General features: G+C 40.5%; 3 protein-coding genes and 1 long non-coding RNA gene across 5 annotated transcripts; 3 read left to right on the plus strand and 1 right to left on the minus strand.

Moving 5' to 3' along the window:
• The first annotated feature begins 1,932 nt into the window (after nucleotides 1-1,932).
• On the plus strand, nucleotides 1,933-7,050 carry nif3l1 (NIF3 NGG1 interacting factor 3-like 1 (S. cerevisiae)). The gene is made up of 7 exons (XM_042508642.1): nucleotides 1,933-2,043; nucleotides 2,847-3,460; nucleotides 3,639-3,795; nucleotides 5,056-5,179; nucleotides 5,410-5,548; nucleotides 6,390-6,473; nucleotides 6,601-7,050. The coding sequence occupies exons 2-7, from the start codon at nucleotides 2,857-2,859 to the stop codon at nucleotides 6,783-6,785; spliced, it is 1,293 nt and encodes a 430-aa protein (XP_042364576.1). The 5' UTR covers nucleotides 1,933-2,043; nucleotides 2,847-2,856; the 3' UTR covers nucleotides 6,786-7,050.
• LOC121959367 lies at nucleotides 3,336-5,128 on the minus strand. Of its 2 annotated transcripts, none has more exons than XR_006106898.1 (3): nucleotides 5,051-5,128; nucleotides 3,556-3,697; nucleotides 3,336-3,410 (listed from the first exon to the last, which is right to left on the minus strand). It is a non-coding gene; the product is annotated as an uncharacterized LOC121959367 (long non-coding RNA). The 2 variants fall into 2 exon arrangements; XR_006106899.1 differs by lacking the exon at nucleotides 3,336-3,410 and adding an exon at nucleotides 3,931-3,999 and having other exon boundaries at nucleotides 3,636-3,697; nucleotides 5,051-5,113.
• A 3,446-nt stretch (nucleotides 7,051-10,496) lies between the features above and the next one.
• On the plus strand, nucleotides 10,497-15,733 carry tbx6 (T-box transcription factor 6). Its single transcript, XM_042508628.1, is given in 9 exon segments — nucleotides 10,497-10,566; nucleotides 11,420-11,633; nucleotides 11,795-12,062; nucleotides 12,756-12,899; nucleotides 13,142-13,212; nucleotides 13,298-13,356; nucleotides 13,940-14,219; nucleotides 14,571-15,681; nucleotides 15,683-15,733. Coding segments are annotated over 9 exon segments (2,268 nt in total).
• A 1,554-nt stretch (nucleotides 15,734-17,287) lies between these two features.
• prodh2 (proline dehydrogenase 2) lies at nucleotides 17,288-24,588 on the plus strand. The gene is made up of 11 exons (XM_042507582.1): nucleotides 17,288-17,360; nucleotides 17,563-18,023; nucleotides 19,247-19,437; nucleotides 21,070-21,196; nucleotides 21,560-21,631; nucleotides 21,745-21,825; nucleotides 21,925-22,068; nucleotides 22,507-22,673; nucleotides 22,900-23,010; nucleotides 23,621-23,709; nucleotides 23,910-24,588. The coding sequence occupies exons 2-11, from the start codon at nucleotides 17,796-17,798 to the stop codon at nucleotides 24,083-24,085; spliced, it is 1,386 nt and encodes a 461-aa protein (XP_042363516.1). The 5' UTR covers nucleotides 17,288-17,360; nucleotides 17,563-17,795; the 3' UTR covers nucleotides 24,086-24,588.
• The last annotated feature ends 361 nt before the right edge of the window (nucleotides 24,589-24,949 follow it).

Below are 24,949 nucleotides of genomic sequence, written 5' to 3' on the forward strand. Positions count from 1 at the left end.
TGCTGAAGGAACTTAAGCTTGCTGATGGGGACATGGTGCACCCTCGCAGTGAGGGGCACATCAGTTGGACAGATGTTGTTACATGACAAAGTTGGCATAACTTCAGATGGACAGACAGATGGGGCACAAGGGCTTATAGTACCAATTAATAAAAGTGAAGCTGTTCTTGAACACACAGACCTAATAACTAAACACACATCTGTCAGTGGCACTCCACAGATTGGATACGGGGGGGACATCGCAGTGGCAATATGCTTATTGGATAAATAACACATTTTCAGTTTTCTGTGTTGTAAATAGTTGCTCTTTTGTGAGTCCAACCCCCCCTCCCCGAAAAAGCAACAAATTTAGGACTTATTCATGCAATTATAATGTAAATGTAATGTAAGTGTGCATGTTTGAAAAGGGGTTCCCATTTAAACTGAGGGGTGTAGTGTAACAAGATGGAGCCAAAAAAAGAATCAGATGATGTAATGCTCGCTGCTGGCCTTTGCCCTGATCCTTCCCTGATCCTACTAACATCCACCATCGACCTTTATTGCATTAATCCACAATAATCTCCCTCTCTGTTGCTCTACGAGTCAGTTCTGAGGTAGCTACTCTGACCAGCGGCTCTATGTTGTGCACTTAATGAGAACTGCGGTTTTAACCGTTTGCAATCATCTCCCAACACTGATAACCCTCCGCTGTGTCTTTGTTTGTGTCTGCGGATTTGTTTATTCCAGAAGTCCCAGTAATCTTTCTGAGAAGCGACATACAGACCCAGGGTTATGACCACCTGCCCCTAGAGAGTTAATACACCCTATCAAAGTCATGTGGTCTTTTCCGGTTCCCATTAATCTGTCAATTTGTTTCAAAGCATTACATAGGAAGAGTATTACATCATACATACATACATATATATAGATCTGTGGCTGAGATTATATGAGATTATATTACCTGCTCTGTGGCTGAGATTATAACCTCTCCAGTCCTTTTCACCTCCTTTTACTTGTTGAAATACCTTTGAAGAGCCAATACATCACATAAAAACCTGCCAAAAAGTGATTGTAGCTCCTATCTTGCCACTATAAGGTTGTTTCTGCTTCAAAATGACTTGATTTCATTCATAGTGATATATTTGACAGATTATGGCTCACCTAGTCCTTTTTAACCTGTGTAAATACCCTTAAAAGACCAATGCAATGCATAAAACACAATTTACAACTTTCCAAAAAGTGATTGCAGCTGTTGTCTTGTCACTGAAAAGCTGTTTCTGCCTCAAAATGATTTCATTCAGAGTGATCATATTTGAAAGATTATAGCCCATTCAGTTGCATTTTACCTGTATAAATACCTCTAAAGGGCCGATGCAATGCGTAAAATGCAATTTTCAGCCTGCCAAAAACTGACTGCAACTGCTACCTTGCCATCGAAAGGTTGTTTCTGTTTCAAAATTGACTAGATTTCATTCATAGTGATTATATTTGACAGGCTGTAGCTCACCCAGTCCCTTGTTACCTGTGTAAATACCTTACAGACTGGAGTGGTTATAGTCTTAGCAACAGAGCAGGTAATAATGCAGGCTCATAAGGATAATAGCAGATAATACCTTTATTTTAACATTACCCATGTGCAAAGTAGGATAGACTACTTTCCAAACATAAACAAGATTTTAGACATATTAAATGCAACAATATTGTCTATAATCACGTAAATGTCATGCCTGATCAAACTATAAATCCCTAACGTGAAAACTGGGTTTCAAGAAACATTAAAGTTTCAGAAAGACATACCTATGCTCTTACTACGGACTTTAAGTTATGTGTATTTACATGCTACGACTGTTGTTTGATCCATGTGAGAGCAGCTGAAGACGTTAACACTGGGCCATACAGCTTTAACAGGCTGCGCGCGCTCCCGCGGACAGCAATCCGGTTCTGGCACACGAGCACTTTTTTTGGCGCGTCACCGGAAATGGACATTCAGGAAATGCACCAGTCACATCGGGAGAAATGCTTTCAGCAACAGAGCATTAGTATTTCTGTAACGCTTTTGTGAAAGGCAAGCGAACGCACGAAGTTTACTCTTAAACATATCGACATGTTTATATCGTTTTTTTAAATATGGCGGGGTCGATAAGTGTGTTTTAGTAGCTAATATTAGCTTCCAAGCTAACTCTGCTTTTAGCTGCATGCTTCCCCTCTGTCTCAACTTGTAGGTCATATTACATCCGTAAATAAGGTTTGCAGTAGCAGTGACGCATTTTATTAAGAAACAACACTAAACATTAGGTTGCAGGCCTAGAAATCGTCACTGTCTGTGTGATTACATGATATATTGGGTTAACATTACAAAAGTTACGTTTTTATAAATCTGTTGCTAAGCACAAGCTCTTTTATTAATGAAAGTTATTAGGGCAGCAGAAGGGTTAATATTTTTAAAAGCAAACTCAGGACCTACCTTTTTAGTTTGGCTTTTAATTGAACTTTATCTATTGACTATTTATATATTTTAGTCTGTTTCGCAGTTTTACTAATCTGCATCATTTTTTAAAATTATTTTTAACATATTTATTTACAATTTACTTTGCACTTGTATCCTTTCATTTACCTTTTATTTATAGTTTGAGTATTTTACTCATTTATCTATTTATTTTTATTATTGCAGTTTTATTTATTTATCTATTTATTTTTTATTACCTTTTTATTTGAAGGTTTTGTCCTGTCTCTAGTGTTTCCTCAGTTCCTGATTTCATTGTATGAAGCACCCTGTTTTACAGTTCATTTGTATGAAAAAAAGCTGTACAAATAGATTCTGATTGATAGTGGTAGCACTTCATAAGTGATTTTTGTTTGTCCCCACAGGTGTTCACTGATGTTGACTGGATGTAGAAACCTTTCTTGGACATTTGTGTCACTCACCCATAGGAGACTTTGTACTAGGAGGGGCTTTACGGGCTCACAGGCTGCTCTCCGCTCCCTTGCCTCAACACTGCCATCCATCCCTTCATTTTCTCACAGTCACAGCTTCCTCACAAGCCAGCACACCTCAGTCCCCCTCCACTCCTCTCTTCACCCGTCCCCCACTCGCTGCCTGTCTCGTTCTGCTCCTTGTTCAGGTCTGATGGAGCTAAAGGAAGTCCTGCAGGTGTTGGAGCAGCTCGCTCCTCTGTCCCTGGCTGAGTCTTGGGACAATGTGGGCCTGCTGGTGGAGCCCAGCAAATCTCGTCCTGTTAAAACCATCCTGCTGACCAACGACCTCACAGATGCTGTCATGGAAGAAGCAGAGGCCATGAGCTGTGACCTCATTATCTCATATCACCCTCCGTTGTTCCGACCAATCAAGCGTTTGGTTCAGAAGGACTGGAAGCAACGATTGGCCGTGCGGGCCGTGGAGGCCAGGATAGCCGTCTTCTCCCCTCATACTTCCTGGGATAGTGTTAAAGGAGGAGTGAACGACTGGCTGGTGGGAGGACTTGGTGAGAGGTCATTCTGAATGGAAAATGTGACACAAAGACCTACAGGACTTAAATAATGAATGAAGGTGTAGGCTGAAATGTTGAGACACACTAACCTCATGGCCAAATATTCTGCCCAAGTGTCCTCCAGCTTTTTTTCTGACTGTCTTTTTCCATCTCTGATGTTTTTGACTCTCAGGTAGCGGCCAGGTGTCCGTGCTGAGTCAGGCCCTCGGTGGCGCCTCGCACAGTCATAAACTGGAATTCACAGTTAAGAGCACAGAGGAGCTAAACACTATTATGGAGGAACTGAAGGCGTGCGACAGTGAAACAGCACTACAGCATTCAGTCAGCAGGTCCCGTACATGTTTGCATGAATTAAAACGGATTATTTTTTAATTAAAGGACCATTTTTGCTGTGTTAGCCTGTCAAAGGGATCATTTTTTGAAGTAGAGTTGAATTACACATCCAAAGTCAGTGTATTGCTTACAGTAGATGGCAGTCGGCACGCCCCCAGTTTGTAAAAGCAGGCCTGACATGGAAGTTTATCAATTTACTGCTGTGAATGGAGGTTAGCAATAAAAATATTTTAGCCACCTAAAACATCCATATGGGTTTAAATGTGCTCTAATTTGAGAATATTTTCACAATTTAACCTTTTCGTCAGACAGCTCGTTCCAACAAGGAAGTTAGTGACTGCTTCAGTTCCAAATCTATGATCTCTTTAAACTCCATCGACAAAACTCGTAATTTTACCTCGCCGAACACAGGAGCTGCTTTGAACAGTTACTCAGTTTGTGTTATTGTGTGACTTTGGTGAATCCAAACTAATCATTTTAAATGCCAAAGTCACAAAATAACAAACGTACAAACGGATCGAGGCAGCGGTAGACCAGCAGCTTCTGTGTTCAGCGATATTAAATCTCTGTTTTTATCAGTGGAGTCTGGCTTTGAAGAGAGCGATAAAGAACACAAAGTGCTGAAAATACTCTCAATATAGTACACTTGCTTCTATGTATGCTTCTCCACAATGGAGGCGTACAGACCGCCATCTACTGCAGCTAATACATCGATTATAGATGACTACCTCACACAGCCCCACTTCAAAAACAATCTGAACTATGCTTTTAAAAACAAGTTCTGTATACTTTGTATAACTGCACAAAAGTTTTACCATTGATTCGAGAAGCCTTTACTGTAATTTCCTTCATTTAAGTTCAGCATGAAAATAATGGAAACAAAGCTATCTGCTATTTCTCAAAGTTGTGAAAACTGTGCCACTGAATTCACAACATCCAGTCTTGGATTATTATTCCAGGTTTTACTTTAAAGCTTGTGAGTTTGATGCATTTCTGAAGTTGACTTTCACACCCTGGGTATTAAAACCCCCAGCAGGAGGCTGACACACAGACCCTGCTCTCAATTTCATCACCACAAGCTGCTTACGTAACTTTGAGAAAACATCATGCACTCTGACTGATCACCCATTTTTGGCAAATGTTGACTTTCACAAATACTAAAAACAACAGAAACTAATCATATATGTCAATAAGAACATGGTCAGTAGTTCTGAAAGGTATTGGTGAATAATAGTTACTTTTTGTCCTCACATTAGATCAGACAGCAGTGGGATCCACGTCAGTGTAACCTGCGGTGACTCAGCGCTGACCCCCAGTGTCCAGACTCTGCTACGACACAACGCTCCCAGCCTGTCCCTCAGCATCCTCAAGTTAGAAAAAGTACAGCACAAACACATCACTGATAGATGATGATTACAAAAATAGAAGAGTAAGGTAGATTGGAAAAAACAACTCTCTTTTAGAAGAAAATGAAGCTCTACACTTTAAAAAAAAAAAAAAATCTGTTCTGCATATTACAGAGTGGTTGTGGATTGTTATAGTTTGATATGCTTTTATTTTGTTTAATACATAGTACTTACCCCTTTTACTAATCCTTTCTCTCTTTGCAGCCGCCTCTCCCGGGCCACGGCCAAGGACGATTTAGTGTTTTGGACCAGCCTGTAACCGTAGCAACAGCCATCCAAAAGATGAAATCCCACTTGGGTCTGAGTCACCTCCGTTTGGCTCTGGGATCGGGGCAGACTCTAGGTACTGAACTCAAACAAACAGGTTATTGTTCTGGTTTTATGAGTTAAATAAACATGTCAACAATGTGAAGGATGATGAATATTTACCAGTGAGGTGAACTTTGGGTGCAGTAGATGTTCTTAATGGTTTGCAGTTTTTATACCGAGCAGACAGGAAATCAGATGGATTTGCTGAATAAATTGTAGAGGAAGGAAATATTTGGTAAATTCAGCCGGATTTTCTTCGAAACTAAAACCTACAGACTTCTGTGTCAAAATGCAGCTCAGTTTAGATTAAGAAATAAAAGGAGACACTCGAGGAACACCCAATGATTAATTTCATTTTAACAAAACCAAGCCACTGTATTAACAATACATACTGTGACAAAATGTATTCACCCAAAGTGGGAATACACAGTTTAACCCTTTGAAAGCTGAACAAATTGGCTTGTTTTTTTGCAAAACATGGGGAGAAAGAAATAAGCAAAAGACATAGCCCCAAAATTACCAAGAAATCTGCAAAAAAACACACAAAGATGACCCAAAATTATTTAAAAAAAAGTTAAAAACAATTAAACATACCAGAAAATTACCGGAAAATACATTATTATAATAATTAGAAGTTTTCTGGACATTTCCCCCTAGTTTTTATTTAATTTTAATTTTTTCCTCTTTTTGCCCTAAATCGGCCTTAGAGGTGATAAATCCAAATCAAATAGCTCTGGATGCTGCTAAAATGAAGCCGAAAAGCACAGGTAGACAGCTACTTTTATATCAAGCACTGATTGATATGTATATTGTAATTTTCCTGTGATGCAAATGTTATTACGTGTGTAAATAGTCATTATTCGGATGTTTTTCAGAGTCCTCTGTGTGCACTGTGGCTGTGTGTGCTGGATCTGGGGCCTCAGTGCTGAGCGGAGTCAAGGCAGATCTTTACATCACAGGTAGACATTTAAAGTAAAAATCCAGTTTAGTTTTCACTCAAAACAATATTATATGCCTGATATTATTAGTTTAATTGCCTGACATTGCGATGATCGCAGATGTAATTATCATTCGTCCATTGTTCAGGTGAGATGTCCCACCATGAAGTGCTGGACGCTGTGGCGAAGGGAACTAACGTCATCCTCAGTGACCATAGCAACAGTGAGCGTGGATTTCTGGCAGTGTTCAGGGAGAAGCTGGCTGTGCGTCTTCCTGACACTGTAACAGTGGCGGTGTCGAAGGCTGACAGAGACCCTCTGGAGGTGGTCTGAGCACGAGTTAGTCTGTTGGATACATTTTCACTGCTTTGATTAGATAAAATGAACAAAGAGTACTCTTTGCTTTTTCACATGGATGTGTGTGATAGCGGTGCATTGAAAAAAAAAACTATTCTCCTTGCAGGCTTTTCATATAAAGTGAGTATTTCACAGTATTTGAGCCACATGCATAATAAAAAGTGCATAGTACATGTTGTGCTATTTATCATGTATTTCTGGCAGAGTCTTAATAAAAATGGGTTCTGGTTGATCACAAAAATGGACTGTAGGCGTGATGGATGAGACAAAATATCCCCGGCCCACAAATGCAAAGCGAGGGCCGAAGATAAAGCGCGTAATCTGTAATCTGAATGCCTACTTTTGCACGCAGAGGATTTATTTACTGACAACACAGCTTTTGTTTCAATCCTGATCATCTGCGACATCAAGTGTGCACTTCACTGATGCGGAGAGAGAATTTAAGCATCCACACATTTCTTTAAAAGGAAGACTGGTTGCATTGTGCACACTGGAACAAAAACAAAACGGTAATCCACATTAGATTGAATCGGGCAAGCTCCTGTCATGCAGCCAGTGTTCGAACAGCAGGAACATCTGCACCAATCTGAGCCAACAGTGAAACTTTAAAGACCTCCTATGGCATCTTTTTTCAGTAACCTGACCTTTACTGAGCAAACAAAGGTGGACATCAAACCACTTAGCACATACATGTCAGAGAGCAGGCCTATGCTAATACTTAATGCACTGTAAACACGACCTGCCCCCACTGCAGCAACGTTAAAAAAACAAGACGAGTAACAGTCCTCATCATGGGCTGTTAAAGAGTCTGCTGGCCGACACACCTGTTAGTTCGTAAAAACATTAGGAGGCATGACGCGCACCTCACTGCCCCCGTCGAGGTAATGACCTTTCTCTCAGTGTGACGTTCACACCTCCACTTCCCCTCAGTCCTCACAAGCTTTTATCCCCTCCAGCACACATACACAAATGGAGAAGGAAAACAACAACTAGAACAACATTTATACTTCAGTCCTGCAAAGTCACTGCAGCTGTCACTCAGATATGTCTATGAGCAGGTAGATTTTTAAAGAGTTCTTGTCTTGTCTTTTCTACATATTTGTCCTGCTCACATAAAATCTCCCACACAGACACACAGGAACAAAGTTTATCCTGTTTCATCATTTAAGTTGCAAACATCGTGATGTAACACTAATCCTCTGCTCAAGAGCCTCTGTGGTCTGTTGACGAGGCCTCCAAAAAAACCCCATCAGATTACTGCTTAATATTAAAGTCTCTCATGAAGATCTGATAATTGTTACTTCAAGGACTTGCAAGTTGTTTTGCAGATTACGGTACTATTTTCAACTGGAGACAGCGTCAGATTTGCATGTATTAAAACGAACCTCGAGTGCATCACATGGAAAAATGGAAACAACAAATTAAATGAAATTACTTTTTGCTTATGATACTCCTTTTTCAGTGCTACACAATGAAATTTAAGACTGATTTCACTATAAGCAAAATCGGGGGGGGTAAAGGAAAAAAATATCTGACACTAATAACTTAAGGTTAAAGAGGATTTTGCCCAAATATCCACTGTAAGACATGACTTTTGGGTGACAGAAATGCAAGTGGTATTCTGTGAATTTCTTTTGCTATCGTTTCTTTTTTTTTTTAAGTTACCTATAAAAAATATCCATAAAAGCATACCTTTTATGCCTTGGCATTCTTAAGACCTACCAAAAAAAATTAACTTTATTTTAAGACCGACTAAGGCCTTGTTTTTAGATTGATTAATTCAATGCCTTTTAAGACTTTTTAAGGATTTGCAGGGACCCTGTGTTTGTCTGTGTGGTCAGCATTGTGTGTTTTAACTAGAGATCCTGCCTGTTCACCAAACTTCCCTCACACATCAGCAGTTAAATCGATTCATTCAACAGTTCTAATGTTAAATATAACAGTGAACGATTTCCAAAAATCAGCTGTTAAAATGAGCTCACCTGAATTCAAACCTGTCATTGAAGCTTCCACACACTCGTGTTTGTGTTGTGGCCAAATTGCAGCCATCGGCCAAACTGCGTTCCTCTTCCACCTTCATTCAAGGCCTCACTCCCTGCTGAGAGGAAGAAACATGTCATCAAGCCATCAAACAGCCACAGGGGTCCTGCCACTAAATGACCACATTTATGTTTGTGGAAGAGACATTTGAAATCTTAGGAGCATTTCCCAGAATTAATACAGAAAATCTTACAAATAAGATAACAAATACTACACACAGGCTTTATCTCTGACTAAATGCTACTGACTAAAACTGAGATAAAGCAGATTCATTAGACAGTTTTTTCCTTAAATGCATAAGTATTCAGATCCTTTACTTCAACAAAGGTCACAACATCACACTGTAAAATTACTGTAAAAATAGATAAAGTATTAGCACTAAAATGTACTTAAGAATAAAAAGTAAAAGTACTTTATAGAACATATTATTTCAGAGTTGATGCATTTATTTGTAAGCAATTTACTGTTGCTGGTTTTGAGGAGAAGCAAATTAGTTTAGTTTAGTAATCCATCACTGTGTAATTGCACAGTGCATTCAAACCTCTACACACATATGCACACGTGTATAAGGTACATGATGTAAAATAGCATAAAATAAATTAAGAAGAAGTCAGAAAGAAAAAAAGGGAAGGGGAGATTAAAATATAAGAAAGTCTTAATTAATTTTAAAAAGCTAGTATTAGCGCTGCCTTAAAATATTAAATTGAATGAATTTGAGCAGACAAGTTTAGGGAATTTTGTACTGATTCAACATGTCTTCTCAAATTCATTCAGCTTAACATTTAAAGGCAGCCCCAACAATAGTTTTCTAAAGTAAAAATTTCCTTTTACAGAGCATATTTATATAAAATATAGACAGCATCAAAATAAAATGTGACATAATTATCAGTTTCAAGTGTCCCTGCTTGACCTCTATTATGTTGTTTGGAGTTGTGTTATTTTTAGTCCTTATTCTGTCAAGAGCAAATTCAATATAGATTTTATGTGTTTAAAATGTGCAAAACATCATAGTTTCTAAGCAGATTTCATGATTTGGATGCAACATGCTTGTTTGCAAAGTATCCAATAACTACAGCTGTAAAATAATTGAGTTTAATAAGCACAATATTTGCCTCTAAAATGTAATGAAAAAGAATTGCAAAGCTCCATAAAATGAAAATATTCAGATAAAGTACAAATAATTTAAAATAATATTTGATACAGGTACCTCTGCTGACATGAAACAACACAAATCCCATTTTTCCTACCAGACAATAAATAAACCCTCAATGTTTTGAATGACCTCTTTATATGGTGTTTGTGTTTGTGGAGCAGGGACAGAAGGGAAGATGAGGGCGTAGTGAGGAGAGACAGGGAGGCAAATGTAAAATAAAGGAGCCATTTGGCCGATGTGTGAAGCTCCACACACCTATTTAACACGAGTCGCCGCTGTGAGCATTTTTGGCAAAAGACAGCAGAGGGAAAGGAACTGATATCGAGGCAAGAGAGAACATTTTAAGAAGAGGCCTCCTGAACAGAGGATTGATATAACGTAGTAGGAGGATCTGTAAGAGGAAACAGAGAAGGAGACGAAAGGAACTAAAGAGAGAAATGTTACTTTGCAGCAGGTGAAGAAGACGAGTAAAGATACAAACACATACGAGGAAGATGTTGAGTGTGGAGATGTACCCCAGTTTGGCTCTGGGACCTCAGAGGATCGGAGACTGCTTTTACAGAGGTGAGAGCAGAGTGTGTGAGAGAGAAAAATACATCCATGATGAAATGAAATTTAATGAATTTTAACTATTTTCTTTGAAAATCTGGAATATTTATCCGAGGTGTACTTTTGAAATACTTTCTGGTGGTCCAAATTAGCTCTTAATCAGGACAAGAAGCATCATGCTAACTCTGGTGTGTGTGTGTGTGTGTGTGTGAATAAACAGTCCCTCTTGTGGGCTTTCAGAATTAGTGCACACCTTCAAGCCATTAAAAAAAAAATCAACTGGCCACGAGAGAAATTTACAGAAACGTAATGCATTAACTTCAGAAAAAAAAAAATCTGAGAAATGGAAAAAATTAAATTAATTAAAAAAGTTAATTTCAGAATCATGACAGACATTCTCTTCTTACTCCAAGTTACAAGAAACAAGTTATGGAAACAGTTGTGCTTGTTTCTCTCAAATTACAAGTTTAATTGAGAGATTTATGAGCAAAGTTTTAATGGTAAAATTTAGATTGCTTGTTTCACTGAAAAAAAACATTCTGCTCCTTTTTTTGAATGAATAAAAACAGGAATTTACAGAATTACTATCTTGTAAATTCAGAAAAAAGTGCAGAAATTTTTACATAAAAAATCCCTCAAAGTTTTCATAATAATATAATTATTTCAGGAAAACAAGGCAAATCATTTTTCAAGAAGTGAAAGCATTACACTTCAGCCAAATGTAAAAAAGTCAAATGAGGACTGATTAGTAAATAGATTTGCACCACTAATAAAACTTAGAGGTGCACAGCCAACTTTTGCGCTCGTATTAGCTTTATTTCCACCATTTATGTAAGCGTTGACATCCTGGCTTTGTGTGCTTCCACAGACCGCCAGGCTCCAGCCCACATGCCGTTGTTCCCTCCCGCCTGTGACGTGGCGGCCAAAGCGCTGCCCCCGAGGCTGCTGGCCCCTCCCCCTGTCCCCAGCGACCCCACCACCAAAACCTCGAAAGATGAGGTGAAGATGGAGCTGGAGAACGCGTCTTTATGGAAGCAGTTCAGCTCGGTGGGCACAGAGATGATCATCACAAAGAAGGGCAGGTGAGAGAACACAACCCACCGACCTTTGACCCCAATCTGTCTTTATCTTAGTTTTTAATCATCCTGTAATTCACCATTCAGGTCATCTCCACAACGCCTCTAATACAACCTGTTTCTCTCAACTTTCCTGCTTTTTGTCCACTTTCGGCCCATCCTCTTAGACGGATGTTCCCCGGGCTGAGGTTAAAGCTCTCAGGTCTGAACCCATCTCTGCGTTACATCCTCCTGCTGGACATCATCCCTGTGGACAACTCTCGCTATCGCTTCCAAGGTGGTGGCTGGCAGGCTGTTGGCGGTGCAGAGGCGAGGCTACCGGACCGGGTTTTCATCCACCCAGACTCACCTGCCACAGGTGCTCACTGGCAGGGCCGCACCATCTCCTTTCACTACGCCAAGCTCACCAACAACACACTGGACTCCCAGGGGCACGTGAGTACTGCAAAGTGACTGATCCAGCACAAACACAACAACAAAACCTCCTATAACATTAGAATTGATTTTAATGGACCCATAATGGACAAGGACCAAGTTACATTTCTGACTCTCTCATTCCTTGCTTTGCCTTCACAAACACTGTGAGCAGCTGCTTTATTGGAAATTCCCCAAAACAGCCAAAAGAAAATTGGATATACAGAGTTTGTCAGTTACACCCCAAAGCTGTGGAACACACAGCCTATAGATATCAAAGAAGCCACCTCGCTAAATATTTTTAAAGAAAACTAAGAACATATGTCTTCAATTTAGCCTTTAACCAACTCTGAACTGCTTCGCATTCTGCTTCGCACCTCTTTAAAATGTTGCATTTTCCTTACTTTTATGCATTTTATACACACACTATTTGTAGCCTTATTTTTATTAATATTATCTCCATGGGTTTTATTTTCCATCTTACATTTGCCTTCTGTGCATTCTAATCCTATTTTTTTTACCTTATTTTTACTATTATTATTAAGTGGGATATATCCATGTGAAGATGCATTCTATTCTGATCTTATCTTATTTTTACACACAGGTTTTATTGTGTCTTCTATGTCTTTTATCATTACTGCTATCATTATTATGACTTGTAGATTTTTGATCTTATGGTGCATTTTGAGTTAACCTCTTTGCTTTTATTTCCAGATCATCTTGCATTCGCTGCATCGCTACCAGCCCAGAGTTCATGTAATTGAAGCCAGAGACGTGCTGAGGTGGGGCGGAGGGCAACACTCCTTCGTTTTCCCTGAGACCCAGTTTATCACAGTCACCGCCTACCAGAACAACAAGGTACCACAGTCCCACATTTACATATGCAGAGAGAGGCAAATGTTTCTGCACAAAATGAGTGCAGTTTAAGGCAAAGAAATATTTCTACACACCATTATCTCAAGCAGCAGAGTCACGGTGCCCTGAACACATTTCTCCAAGCAATAACAGATTATATGCTAAATTTTAAAAAAATGTGAGCCAAGAACGGGAGCAGAGAGGGTAAACCAGCTCTAAAATTGTTGTTTTGTTGTTGTTTTCAGATCACAGAGCTGAAGATCAACTCCAACCCCTTTGCTAAAGGCTTCAGAGAGGACGGCATGAACAGCAAAAAGTAATTCACAAAAAATGCATAGAAACACTTCACACCAGAACATACATATTGTGGATGATCTAAACTCCTTTTTTTCTCCCTGCAGACAAAGAGATGCAAGACAGAAGCGCAAAATATCTGTCTTATCAGAAACCCTTGATATTGGTAAGTGGGATAACCAGACTTATGCCACTTTAAATAATTTATTTGGACATTATTTAATTATGACTGGGCGCTGAGGGGGTTTAGAGGGAGTGGAGGTCGTGTCGGGGGCTGCAGCCCTGAATGTTTTCTCGAAAATCCAAAATCTGTGCTATTAACTTAAGACATCTAATCTGAGTACGGCTATACCCAATTTACAAATATGTCAGTCAAATTAGATGTGATTCTTTAAAGGTAATATTTGACTCATTTCTTTTTTTTCATATAGAGTTTGAGAGTTTGAGGGCTCGGGGGCACGTTCACAAACAAAAAAAAACAAGACTAAGATGAAGTTTTTTTATCTACATCTGCTGGTGGGCCATCACAATAAGAGTCTGTATATTATGATATTAATTCCACTACAGAAGAGACTGGTCACTAAATTTAGGAGGAAAAAAAGTGGATATATTATCAGGACTGGTTACTAGTTGCAAATTAGTTGTTATATATCAGCATATCTGCAAAAAAATCCAATATAGTATATCCCTACTAAATTGTCTTGAATGGCCCCTTAAAAAAACTCTCTTCTCTTTTCTGTCTCTCTCAGTGAACTGTGATCCCTGCGAGTCTGCTGAGCTTCTGCCGCAGCCCATAACCACCAGCTCAGACCTGCAGGCCCTCGCTCTGGCCTCTCTGCCTGCACTGCCTGACTCCTCCTGTGGGTTCAAACCAGAGGACGCCTCCTATCAGGACACACTGGTCCCGGAGCAGCCGCTACATCTGGGCCAGGCGTTCATGGCATCACAGATGACTGATATTGGCATCACCATGGCCGATGGGATGCAGGGCACACCGGGGAGTGAGGTGGCGAATCAGATTATTGAACGGTAGGTGTGCAGAGAGGGAGGAATTCCTAAATTCTACAGATCTTTTCAGCACTAACCTTTATTAACCTACATTGAAAAGAATGGACACCATTCATACTATACTCTTGTAATACTGGCTCATTTTTTGTAATTTCCTACTCATTTTTTTAATTTTCTTGTTATTGCTCAGGGTTTTTTTGTCTGCTGAATTTTGTAAATCTCACTTGTTTTATTTTGTGTCTCACCTACTATCATCAGCACATTTATTTTTTTTTCAATTACACCTGTGATAAACTGTATTTGTATGACTTAATAAGACCTATAAAAAATTTTTTTTGCACTAAAATACATGTTTTCTTTTCTCCTCCACAGATCAGACACTCTGGGTGAAGCAGCTTTCACCTCCACCTTCCCTGATGTTCAGGCCAACTCCTCATCTTTCCCTTCTGCTCCTCTTCCTCAGTCAGCCTCCTTCTCCTCCCTCCCGGAGCCATCAAACACATCCGATCCCCAACCTATCGACTATCCCTCTATCCTCTCCTCCTCCCCCACGCTCCCCTCCTCCTCCACCACCACCACTCCCTCACTTCAGCAGACCTCCTTCACCTTCCCTACTCCGCCTCCCTCCAACACCTCCTCACCACAGCCACTCCTGTCCTCTTCCTCTCCTTCTGCCAACACCTATCACACCATCCAAGAGACAATCAGCCCACATACACCCACAGCTTTTTCTGCTCCGTCTTCCACATGTGAGTCGGGTCTCCAAATGTCAGCTCAATCTCTGCTCACCCAGCCTGGTCAGCCGCTGCAGGGTGAGCCTATCACCAGCGGAGATAATTCACCCAGCGATCACAGCTCATTTATCTATCCAAATATCCTTCCTGCAAATCCTGATCCGGCTCCAGTTACAGCTCTGCCTCTCCCCAATCACAACCAACCGCCTGCTCCCAGTCTGCCGTGCTCCCTGCCATCTCACGGCGCCCCCACATCTTTTGCCTTTCCTCCACACATGCAAAATCTCTCATTTTCAAATGTGCCTCCAAACTCTACCCACCATGCCCTTCACCTCCAAAATCTGAGCCACCAAGCCCAAACTCCCTCTCTTGCTGCTGCTGCCTTCCCTACTTCCTCCTTCACCCATCCACCATCCTCCCTCCCTTCTTTCCAGCCCTCCTCTTGCTTGGCTGTCTCTTCTTTCCCGCAGTCTGCTCCACCAACAGCCCAAAACCTGCCCAACGCCTCCACCTCCACATACCCTTCAGTTGAAATTGGTGCCATCCCACCGTTCAATCCTGCCGCCCCCTATCGCCCAGAGATGGTCCTGCACCACCCATCTCTCCTTCCTCAGTTGGATCCATCACTCCCATCCAGTCTTCCCTCCTCCACCCCTCCCCCAGCCCTCTACTCAACCTTTCCGTCTTACCCTCTCCGGCTCTGTCAGGACCCCCACTCGTCCCTCTCCATCCCGTTCAGGCATCTGTACAGGCAACACCAGCATGGTCACGCCCACCCTCAGGGGTCCTACCTGGATATGAGCACAAGAGCTGTGTTTTAAAATATAGTTAATTTTGACAATGTTGGCTTGATAGCGCTTTTAGGGGTTTTAGCAATGTGTAGCATTAGTTTAAGTAGCTAAATGTACTGCAAGTGTGTGTGTGTCAAGAGTTTGGCTTCAAAAACCGACTCATGAAATTGATCCAAATTTGTAAATAGGTGCTGGAGTTTTTTTCCCCCTTTAAATATCCATTCCAGTGTAAGAAATAAAAAAAAAACATCTCATGCCCGGGGCTACTTTGATTCAATTCATTTCAACTGAAACATCAAACATGCTAATAATAGAAATTGTGTTTAGATTTTGCTAGCATTGAGATCTTTGGATTATCTCTTTTATGGATTACAGCCCAAAGTCTTCTCAGGGTTCCCACGGTCATTGAAAACCTGGAAAAGTCATGGAATTAGTAAAACTCATTAAATGTTTGGAAATTTGTGGTACAATATAACTGTTACAGCAATCTTTCAGCAATACATTTTATTTGAAATTTTTACTTGCAATTAAATGTTTTCTTGCAAGTTGGACAGTGTGCGTGAGTTTTGCTGTTAATTTGTGTTTGATGCAAATGGAAAAGTCACATGGTTCTCATTTTCCATAACTAATAGTCAAGACTTTCCCCAAACTCTTGCCAAAATCTAAAGTCATCATTCCGCTCAAGCCAGTCCTCTGACCTCTGTCCTCTGCTTAATCAAACACAACACTCAATTTAAAGTTTGTTTTTACATATAAGAAGAGTGTGTATTTCCTTACCAAAACTCTTTCAGATGGACAGTTACTTTTTCATTTTTCAGTGATGTTAGGCCAGATGAAATAAAAGCTTTTTCATAGTTTGCTACTGGACTCCTGTTATTTTTTTTACATTATTACTTGAATATCTGAAGTGTGCCAGCACAGCAAAGACCTGAGCGACCTGTGTGTGAGGTTAGAGGACTTTCAGCCAGTCAGGTCAGAGATATGTCACAAGGATGGCAGCAGGCACCAGTTAATCATTTCTTCTCCTGCCTGCTTTGCTTGGTCTTTTTAGGAAAAGATATTTAAACTCAACCCCCCTCCGATTATAACTGACCTCTCCGGAGTGTTCGTTATGTGTCCACTTTTCTCCCGTGGTCTGTTGGTAATTTTTAGACTTTGTATGCGGATTCACAAATGCTTGTAATAAACTGCAAAATCACGAAAGACAACTTTGGTTCTGTTTCACTGTTAAAAAGCACTGATAATGTAGCTATAATTATAAATGTAATGAGCTGAATTCTGCAACTTGGAGAATGTCTAATCACAGACTAGAATTGCCTTTAACAGCCAAATTCATTCTGAAGCCTTAGGCAAAAAAAAAAAGAAGAAAAAAGCCAGATCAAACATGAAAAGTGTTGTTTCACAGGACACAAAGTAAATTTTAATGTCCATCTTGTTGATGTCAAAATAAGGGAACATTTGTGGGTTGATGCTAAGGGTCAACTTGATGTTTACTTAAATGTAGTCACTTATTAACCCATGAGTAAGCCAAAAGATGATGGCTTTTACTGGTTCACACGCAAATCCTCAAATCACCCCTGCTTAGCTTTCTATCGTTTAGGTCATTTCCGAGAGACACTTTTGGGAAGGAGTGTGAGGTGCTTCTCCTGACTTATTTCTTTTGCAATTAGTGTCAAATTCAGATGCGTTTGGTACTTTCGGAGTAGCCAAGCAGACACCTCATCTAAAATGTCCTGTTTCTTTTAGGCTGTTTTGTTTTTGCTTTGTTTCAAAAAAACTCACTGTCACTGATAATGTGTCTAACATCCAGCGACTGCTATCCTTCTCCTCTTCCAACAGGTTCTGATACGGCAGGATCATCTCTTCCTCCTTAGCTGACCACCCAGCCTCTGATCATGCCTCTCTGACTCTCTGGATTATTGCATTCCTATTTAATGCACAGCCTCCTTAGTGTACACACGCTAACATTTCAACAAAGGAGGATTCCCTCTGGCACTTATAATCATTGAGACGCCACCTTCAAGCTGAGAGGATACTTCATAAACATAGACATACACACTTTTCCAGGGAGGATGATCTGCTCTCGTTTGCGTCCCTCGGTCCCTCACCTCTTGTCATGGAGGCTGCTGGGTACCGCGGCCTCTAGGACGGTTGCAGTCAAGCAGCCCGACCTTCTCTCAGCGACTCTGGCCTTTGAGGATCCCAGCGCCTTCAGGGTGAAGAGTTGGGGAGAGCTTCTGCGTGCGCTGGGCGTCTTCCGCCTCTGCTCCTTCCCTGTGCTCGTCAACAACTGTGGAAAGGTGAGACACTTGTGATTATTGGGAGGAAAATTAGATGAGTAAGACTGACGAGTGATTGAAAATGTATGGAGAGACACATCTTAATATTTTCTTACTCAATCTTTGATACTCTTTTAATAGGAATTGTGTCAAGCCACTCACTGTTGTCTTGTCTTGCCTTGTTTTTATAGTTGCACTTGTGGTGCAACATTGCACAATAACTACCTCTGTGCAGCCATGGAGGAAGTATGCAGATCTTCTATTTAATAAGTAAAAGTACTAATACCTCAGTGTATGCTGAAAATACTTATGTAGTCTAGTCCTGAAATTGCAAATGTTACTTAAAAAATAAATTAGCCATAACAAATAAACAAAAGTATGTATAATATGTTGAATCAGGGAAATGTACTTGAAGTGTTAAAAGTAAAAATTTCCTGTGATTGTTATATAATTATGTCATTATTTTATTATTACTTGTACATTAAGGTAAAGTCAGAATTTTACTGTTGTAGTTGGTTGATGTGGAGCTAATTATGATTTCGTATAGGACTGCAACTATTACTTTCACGATGGATATATTCACTGATTATTTTCTTGATTGTTTGATTTGACAAAGACATTTAAATAAAAAGAAAAACAGCATATCCTCATATTTTTGAAGCTGGAGCCTTGAAATAATTTATAAAGTTATCTCAAGTTATCAGAGAAAAAAAATCTGAGCTCACAGTAGGAGTTATTGGAGTTGTGGCCGGTCTGAAACAAGCTGAACAGCATCGGAAAAACAATGATTTAAAACGTGGAAAAGCTTTATTCCGTTTTTGATTAGTTAACATCACCTGGTCTGTTTTGGGGAGGAGGAGACTGCGGATGATTCAGCTCCCGGTAAAACCTCCCAGAACAATGAATGCTAAAGGAATCCAAACCGGGAGTTTTGCGTTTAACACACAGAAGTTTCAGCTGGTTTCAATCTGTAATCCTCACCACTAGACGCCACTAAACCCTACACACTGCTTATTAAACAAGAAGTCAAAAGTAGCATAAAATAAAAAGATACAAGTTAAGTAAAAGTACCTCAAAACTGTAGTACAGTGTATGAGTAATGTACTTACATTCCACCACTGCTGCTGTGTCGCCTCATGAGTCCCAATCCTCCTCTCCATCCTCCTCTCCATCCTCCTCTCCATCCTCCTCTCCATCCTCCTCTCCATCATTCTCCTTCTCCTCCTCTCCACTTCACCGTACAGCTGATGTCGATCGCGCGCACTCTCCTGGGGCGGAGGGGGTTTTCCATGCTGCTGCGGCCCACCGTGTACGCCCAGTTTGTGGCCGGAGAGAATGAGAGCGAGATCGCTCAGTCCATGGAGAAGATGAGCTTGCTGGGACTGAGGCCCATGCTGGCGGTGCCAATTGAGGAGGATCTGGGAGAGAGCACAGGGTACGACAGACTCTTAATAACTCAAAAACTACATCCTAATGTATACAAACATGAAAAATAATCAAAATGCAACAAACTTAACTTGGCATTGAGCAAAGTCATCAGCCTCCAATTTGCAAAGAGAACTGAAGTAAATAAAAACAGTGGAGGTGCTGGTTTTTCTTCCGTATGCTCCTCCCTTTGGCAGTCTAACATTAATGTCGTTACACGTGCCCTTGTGGGATTTATAGTGCATCTACCACAGTTTTTTCTTAGAACTGGGTGTAAAATGATCATATCAGGTTGTCACAACCAGGCTCAGGGCTGTACCAAGGAAGAGAGACCACTTTCGGGTTGTAACTAAAAGTATTTTCCATGACTAAAAGGGAAATTAAGGTAAAGGCAAATGAAATACCACAAAATAAAACAGGGTGGACGTCAGGGGAGAGAGAGATACTGGCTAACTGCCAACAGCTCCTGGAGGGACAGACCTGTCTAGACACGGCTGTCAACATGTTGCCTAATAAATGTGATAGAGAACATGATAAAAGCTGTTGGTCGCATTTTAGATTGTGATTGCTGTTGTCCTCACTGTGGGGTAACACAGTTAGATCACGGCCTGTTTGTTGCTGATATTAGAGGATGGATGGATCATAACAACACACACAACAACACGCACATTTCCTCTAAAATTATGGCATGTGTACCTCTCAAGTCGCCAGTAAGTGTAACAGGCTTAAAAGCCAATTTGACACAGTGTCAAAACTCCATCCATCCATCCATCGACCCCATACAGGGCCAGGTACTCTGCTTACAAAAGTGCCAATCAGTCATGGTTGTCCTTGAACCGCTCTTAGTCTGGCCCCTCCCCTGGGACCACTTTGCTTTGGGAGACCCTACCAGAGGCAATTAGGCCTCAACAACACGGCTCCCAGGATCACAGGGGCACACAAACCCCTCCACCACGTTAAGGTGGCGATTCTCGGAGGGGAATCAAAAGTGTAGAATCCAAACGCTACACACAAACACGCCACAAAGGAACTTTCATAGTAATGAACAGGGCCTGGCCTCTAACGCTGCATCCAGTTCTCTTTATACATCCATGGTACGACTGGAGTCTCCCTCTAGTGGTAAGGGGAGGAATCTCTGAAATATCTGTTAAAAAATGTATGTATAATGCTATCAAAATAATGGAACATTTCAAATGAAAATACTTAAACTATGAGATCTCTAAAATAAATTTTGACTTTCATGTAATATTTTTGTTTTGATATCAGCCCGCTGCACTGTCAGGCTCATAAACATAGCCGGCGCATATATCCATATATTTTGAGCAGCTCTGTTGAAACTGAAGTGGCTCGACGATCCATCAACACACGTGCTGGCGGCCACTTAAACAGCGTCGGTGAAGTCTCCACAGCTCCTGATGAGGCGCTGGCCCTTGCAGCATTGTGTGACCGAGTTTGAGTGCCAGTTTTAGTGCTACCTTTTGTACAGCGTGGCTATAGGGTTGCCTACACTACTGTATTGTAGTGCTGGTCATAGTGGGAGCACATAATGTTTGAAAATTACTGCTTTACAAGTGAGATGCATTTGTATATGGAAAAGGGAGATACATTATAACTTTTTGTTCCTTTTTTTGGTCATAACCAGAGAGAAAAGATATGAGGACAACATGGAGGCAATGTTGGAATGCGTGCGGATTTCCCACAACAACACCTGGAGCAAAGACCCAATGATGCAGCTGAAGATCACGGCCCTGATCAGCCCCGAGCTGTGTGTAAGGCGGTCAGAAAATGTTTTTAGAAAATGAATCATTTTTAATTGAACTGCTACTAACATGTTTGCATGTTTTAAAAAATGACAGGAAAGACCTTTTGATTAACTTTAGAAATCTTTCAATAGAGGGTGGTTTTAACATTGGATTTATCTGGTACAGTGATGACTTTTCTGGGCATTTTGGTATAATTTGCAAAATTCCCAGGCTTTTAAGATAAAACAGTAGCTGAATGTAGTTCAAGGACGTGGGAAAAAAAAGATAAAAATACACATTTTGGTGTTTGATGTGTGCACCGCTGTTCCGGTTTGTTCTTGAATTTTGTGTTTTTCTTCCCACTGACGAGTCTGTGCTGCTTACATCAAGGTGAAACTCACAACCCTCATCGCAAAACAACCGTATGACCTGAATCTGCTCCTCAGAGCTATGGATGGAGAGGTGCATCCACAGTACACCAAAAATAACCCAGTAACACTAAATATACCTCACTTTATACTTTACAGTGTTGATGAGTCTGATTCTGTTCAATGACCTCTGACCTTTGTTGGTAGACAGTCAACTTCCCTGGTTTAGATAAAAGTGAAGTTGTCCATTTCCACTGTGGCCTGCAGAGACTCAACAAAATAGCAGAGGTATGGATAAGGAGGATCATGGGAAAATTCACATAATTCTGAATCTCTACTTCACGCCTTCAACAAATTGACACTTAAGATTCATTTTGCTTTTTTTAGGCAAGTGTAAACAAAGTCAGAGTCCTGGTTGATGCTGAGTACACCTACATGAACCCCGCCCTCTCTCTTGTCACCATGGCGATGATGAAGAAGTTTAACAAAGATGGCGTCTGGATTTGGAACACTTATCAGTGTTATCTGAAGGCAAATATTTTAATCTCCTTTTCTGTTTTTTTCTCCTCCCGTTGTTACAAATATCTGAACATTTATGAAGAAAAGAGAGAATCCAAAAACGGCGAACATTTTTTAAATGAATTTAAATAAAGAGGGCCGTGAAAATGCATGTGTTTGGGAAGTATACTGCACAAGAATGTTTGTAAGAGGATGTTTTGATATAGTTTTGCTGTTTTTAATGTGGCCCCCATTTACTTCAATTCATGAAGATTGCTCGCCTTTTTTTAACTCAACATTGAAGCATGTTGAAGCATGCAAGAAAACAAAGTTTTCTTCCATAATTCAACATAACTTGCAGTGATTAACTGATATAAAAATGGTCATTTTGCAAGTGAAGTATTCCTTTAAAAAGACTATGTAAATATCGTCTTACATTATCAAATGTCTCCCTCTCCATCTGTCTTTCAGGAGTCCAGGTCTCTCCTGTTGGAAGCGCTGTCTCTGTCCAAGAACGAAGGTTTCTGTCTGGGGGTCAAGTTGGTACGAGGAGCCTACATGGACAAAGAGAGAAAGCTGGCAGAGAAGGAGGGTCGTGTTGACCCCGTCCACCAGTGCTGGGAGGACACTAATGACAGGTGAATAGGAAGCAGTAGGTCTCCAATACACAGATGCATCTCAGATAATAACAAAATTACATAAACTGAGTCTAGCAGCAATGTGGGTTTGGTCAGTTTTACAGGTGCACCTGAATTTATGCTAAAAATCTTGATTAAATTCAACTCAGGTGCATTAGCAAGTAACTGTTGCATGTAGTAAACTAGACAGTGAACCAACACATATTATGTGTTTGTGTTTGTGCAGTTACAACGGCTCGTTGGATGTGATGCTGGAAGAAATATCCCAGAAACCCGATCACTTCAGGATCATAGTCGCCACTCACAATGAGGAGTCAGTGAGACGAGCTGCCAAACGGTTAGACCACATGATGTGGAAATCACATCGGACTCATTTAGAGTAGATCTGAGAGGGTCCCTACGGCTTTAAGAAACTTAATATAATGAATGAATATGATGATTTTTTTTAATCTGTTTTAAACCAGGACCACTAATGATTCAAATATTTATCTTTGTGGTCTAATGTTACTTACCTTTACTTGAATGTCCCTTGATGCTGTATAGTAGTAGTTCCCAGCCTTTTAGCCTTGTGAACTCTAAAATCACAAACAGAAAAAATAAGCAGATTGTAGATTAGTCTTCAAGAATTCAGTAAAACCTTTTATAGCATGAATTTGTTTCCTCAAGTGATGTCACCTGAGTAAGCATCAGTTGGGGCTTAAGACTTTTAAGAAGTCTGAAAATGAAGTAAATCTGCAAAATTGATTCATCCTAAGCAGGCGTCGCAATTAGAGGATCTGCTCGAGGAGGCAAAATTCATCTGCACAAATCAATGTGCAGATGAATTTGTGCCCCTTTAATTTTCTCATGACTCCTAAAATTTATCTAGTGACCCCTAGTGGGGTCCTGAGCTCCAGGTTGGGTACTACTGCCTTATATGTCGGAGCTGTTTTGTTTATCATCATCAGGATGGAGGAGTTGGGGATTGACTCTGATGGAGGCTCGGTGTGTTTCGGCCAGCTGCTGGGCATGTGTGATCATGTCTCTCTAACACTGGGTGAGCTGTGTCTCAAATGGCATTCTTTAAATTTACTGCAAGGGTGCCTTTTTTAATTACAGCCTGATGATTCATGATTCTTGGAATCACTGAACTTGCAAACTTTAAGTTATAGGACAGCAGCTCTGATCATCAATTTCTTTTCATTTAAGCTGCTATGGTCAGGATTTAAATTCTAAAATACTCTCTCTTCCCTGCAGCTAAGGAGGGTTATACCGTCTACAAGTCAGTGCCATATGGCTCAGTGGACGACACGCTCCCGTATCTGGTGCGTCGGGCTCAAGAGAACCGCACGGTGCTGCAGGGAATCCGCAAAGAGAGGGACCTACTGAGGAAAGAGCTCTACAGGAGACTGAGTCTGAGGAGACGCAGCTGATTAGCCACTAAAAGGGAAAAGAGAGAAGAGGCACTGGTGCTGAACAAATGAACACACACATTAAGATTCCCAATCAGGAAACAGTGACAGTAAGGGAGCCACATGGGAACATAAAGAAAAGTTAAAATCCAGGTTCACTAACATATTGCTTGAGTTATTGGGTTTGTAATACTGCATGCTGATGAAAATCTTAAGTGAAATGGATAACGCAAATGAAATTGCAACAGGTAGTGTAGTTTTGATCAAAATGAGTGTGTATATTTTAAACTGAACAATGAGTTATTGACAAGTGGGGAAAATAAGTGTGAAAATATTTGTTTTAACCCTTTAAAGTCATCACCTAGTAAAAAGCATTTGATTTTTTTTTTTTGCAATTTTTAGTTTCTTGGGACTATAGTAACAAATGCATGACAAACCTAAACCAAATGGTAGAGATGGCTCAATCAGGTTCACACATTAAATACTGTTAATATCTTTGTTTTATAGTAATAAACTGCTTTAACATATTGATTACTTCTGTCCTTTTTGCCTGCTAATCCAATGCAGTAAATGCATTGCCTAACAACAAAAGTTCATTACAACTAATTAGTAACAAGAGACTATGGCAATGGAAGTGACAGTGACTGAGTCTGTTGTTTGCTGGTTAGTCGTTTTCTGAGTCTCACAAATGTTTGGCTGAGCTGTGACCTATTTACCTTTTGCCGTGTGGCGGTTGGATGAGTAAGGCTCTCACACATACATTGCTAGAGAATAAAGACCTGTTTCAACAAGAGGAAAAATCTAAGGCACTCTTAATATAATAAGTCTTCCGTGTTGCATAGCTCACACCTACATATTTTGGCTGAAAGCCTCCAACAAAATGTG

Source organism: Plectropomus leopardus, chromosome 19 (assembly GCF_008729295.1).
Source record: "Plectropomus leopardus isolate mb chromosome 19, YSFRI_Pleo_2.0, whole genome shotgun sequence".
NCBI classification, from domain to species: domain Eukaryota; kingdom Metazoa; phylum Chordata; class Actinopteri; order Perciformes; family Serranidae; genus Plectropomus; species Plectropomus leopardus.